This window comes from Eurypyga helias, unplaced genomic scaffold (assembly GCF_000690775.1).
Source record: "Eurypyga helias isolate BGI_N326 unplaced genomic scaffold, ASM69077v1 scaffold23370, whole genome shotgun sequence".
In the NCBI taxonomy this organism is placed as follows: Eukaryota; Metazoa; Chordata; class Aves; order Eurypygiformes; family Eurypygidae; genus Eurypyga; species Eurypyga helias.
In genome coordinates, this window is record NW_010227950.1 from 8555 (window position 1) to 11001 (window position 2447).

General features: G+C 59.9%; 1 protein-coding gene across 1 annotated transcript in view; it reads left to right on the top strand.

Moving 5' to 3' along the window:
* LOC104514356 (NEDD4-like E3 ubiquitin-protein ligase WWP2) overlaps positions 1 to 2447 on the top strand; it is a gene marked incomplete at its 3' end in the record, with an annotated part of 26235 nt that overhangs the window by 6075 nt on the left and 17713 nt on the right. The window contains exon 4 of the mRNA XM_010158017.1: positions 2387 to 2447. This exon is cut by the window's right edge and continues 206 nt beyond it. Within this exon, the coding sequence (XP_010156319.1) occupies positions 2387 to 2447 (61 nt within the window). The remainder of the gene's footprint in view (positions 1 to 2386) is intronic.

Here is a 2447-nt window from a genome sequence, read left to right on the forward strand (position 1 = left end):
CGTTTAAGTTGGAAGTGGCGGGGAGAAACAGGGTCTGGATTTGTTCTGGTTTTTGGCCGTGTTCAGTAGCATCTTCTATCTCAGACTCTTAAAACGGTCTGTGAGATGGTTTCCCCTTGGAAACAAGCTGAGAGCAACTCCTTTAGGCAGATGGACCTAAAGACCAGGCTTAGCAGAATCCCTTGTCTGATGAAGGGTGGGTAATGAGAACAGAGCTGGGCTCCAAGCCCCGTGCTGTGCCCCCATGGGTATGTGCTCCTGCCATGCCTGGACTCAGAGGGGACACCCGCCTCCTCGGCACTAAAAAACAGAGACGCTGTCCAGAGATCCATGAGTGCAGCCTGTCCCACAGCCCTGTCCCCACTGCTGTGCTTTGGGGTGCCTGTTGGGTGCCCTGTGGGGCAGAGGCCACTCGGAGGAGGGGATGGTGAGTTCCAGCACAGCGCCTGTGGCTCCGCCTCGCAGTGCTGGTCAGCAGGGAGGATGGATGGCTACCAGCCACGGGCCAGTGTGCATGGTGCGAGGGCTGTGACCGGCCTTCTGCCAGACCCTTTCTCCGTCCCCTTTGTGACTCTTCCCAGTTGTGCGAGGTCGGCAGGTGCCCTGTGTGGAGGAGCAACTCCATCCAGGGAAGGAAGGCAGGAGCCTCTCTCCAGGCAAGCAGGAAAGGTGCGTGGCTGCTTCTGGTCCTGGCAGCGGCCAGGCCAGTGCGCAGCGGCACTGTGGTCTCTGTGCCTTTGCCCCTGGTGCTGTGCAGGGGCTGGGCTGGCAGCCGGGACCCGTAGGTGCTGTTTGAGTGGCAGTTGCACACCCTGAGGCCCTGTCAGCGTGTCTCACCCTGGAGCTAGAGATGAGATGAGCGGTCCTTGTGGAGCACGTTCCTATCCCCTTCCTGTTCCCACTGGCAGGTACCACACCCCGTCCCCGTGGCGGACCGGGACAAAGCAGGTTGCTAAAAAATGGTGCCATTGTGTCATGAGCAGTCTGTGTAATAAAAATATTATTTGAGCGAATGAGTCAGGAAGCGTCTGGGCTGGTGTCCCAGGCTGGCACAGCCAAATTTTTCTGGTCTTCTGTGGCAGAGCTGGGTGTTTCAGTGCTGCTGGCTCCGGCAGGCATTGCTGCAGTGGTGTGAGAGCCCTGCCTGCCCGTGGGCACTGAGGGTCGCGTTGTTCTCCTGTCACCCGTGGGGATGTGCCCTGCAGTAGGTGGTTTAATGTGCATGGCAGGAGGGGGCTGTGCCTTGCTGTAGCCGTGCTGGGGGCCAGTGGCTTCTCAGCAACACCAGGGACACCCCTTGCTGCTGTGCGGGTGCAGCAGGGAGCTGCCAGGAGGCCTTGGATGAGCTGGAAGGGTGGTGGGTGTCCTGGGGCGTAGGGAGGCAGAGCTGCAGCTGCCAGCGCGTGTTGGTGTGGGGCAGCTGTTGGGTACCCCATGCACCTCGTTGGCTCCCCTTCCTCGCTGCTGCAGCCCCTCACTCTGTGCCCGAGGGGAGAACGGTGAGCAGTGTTCCCGAGGATGTTACCCTGGAGCAAAGCCAGAGTGTCCAGCTGTGTGTAGAGCTGGGACTGGCAACGTCTTGCTAAGCTGCTGGAGCCAAACTGGCTCACAAGGGAGGGGAGTGGAGCTGGCAGCTGTCTCCAGTGGCCTTCCAGCCCATGCCACCCACTCCAGAAGCTTCTGCAAAGGTGGGCTGATGCTGCAGCAGAGCGTTTCTGTGTGTTTGGGGGCAGCCTCTTGTGCTGGTTGCGTTCAGTGGAACCGATACACAGGGATGAGGATGGAAGGGTGTGCCTGGGGTTTTCCTTTGCTGCTTACCTGGATTTTCCAGGTGCAAGAGGATACCCCTGATTCTGAAAGATGCTGCTTGATCCTCCGCAGCAGGCCAGGGATTCAGGCACTGTTGGGCACATAGCCATCACCTGCTCTGTGTCCCAGGCACTGGCCTCAACGTATCATGTCAAACCAACCGAATCCCTTGGCTTTCCTGCCACAGTCTCCCTTATAACCCCAGCTTCTGCATCTGTGAGCGATGGTGGTCTCGACTGTGTTGTGGCTGGGGTCCCTGGGGCAGCTCCACCCCCATGGGGGGACCCCTGTTGCAGTTGGTGAAGGAGGGTCTTCCTTGGGAGCTAGTGATGGGGCTGGCCAAGTGTCCTCTGGTGGTGCTGCTAAGTACGTGTAGGTGTGGGGCCGATGCCGGTGGTGCTCGCTGGGACAACTGGCCCGATGGGAGTAGGCACATTGTCCTTTGGGGGCGTGGGCAGGGCTGGAGGGGACCAGGAGGCTGACATCCCATCCCGTGGTGGAGCCATCCTCCATCACGGCTGGCATGCCGAGTGGTGACTGCTTGGTCTCTTTCTCCTTGTCCCCTCATCTCCCACAGTGGAGAACAGGCAGCTGACCCTGGACCTGCAGACGGAGAACAAAGGCAGTGTTGTCTCCGG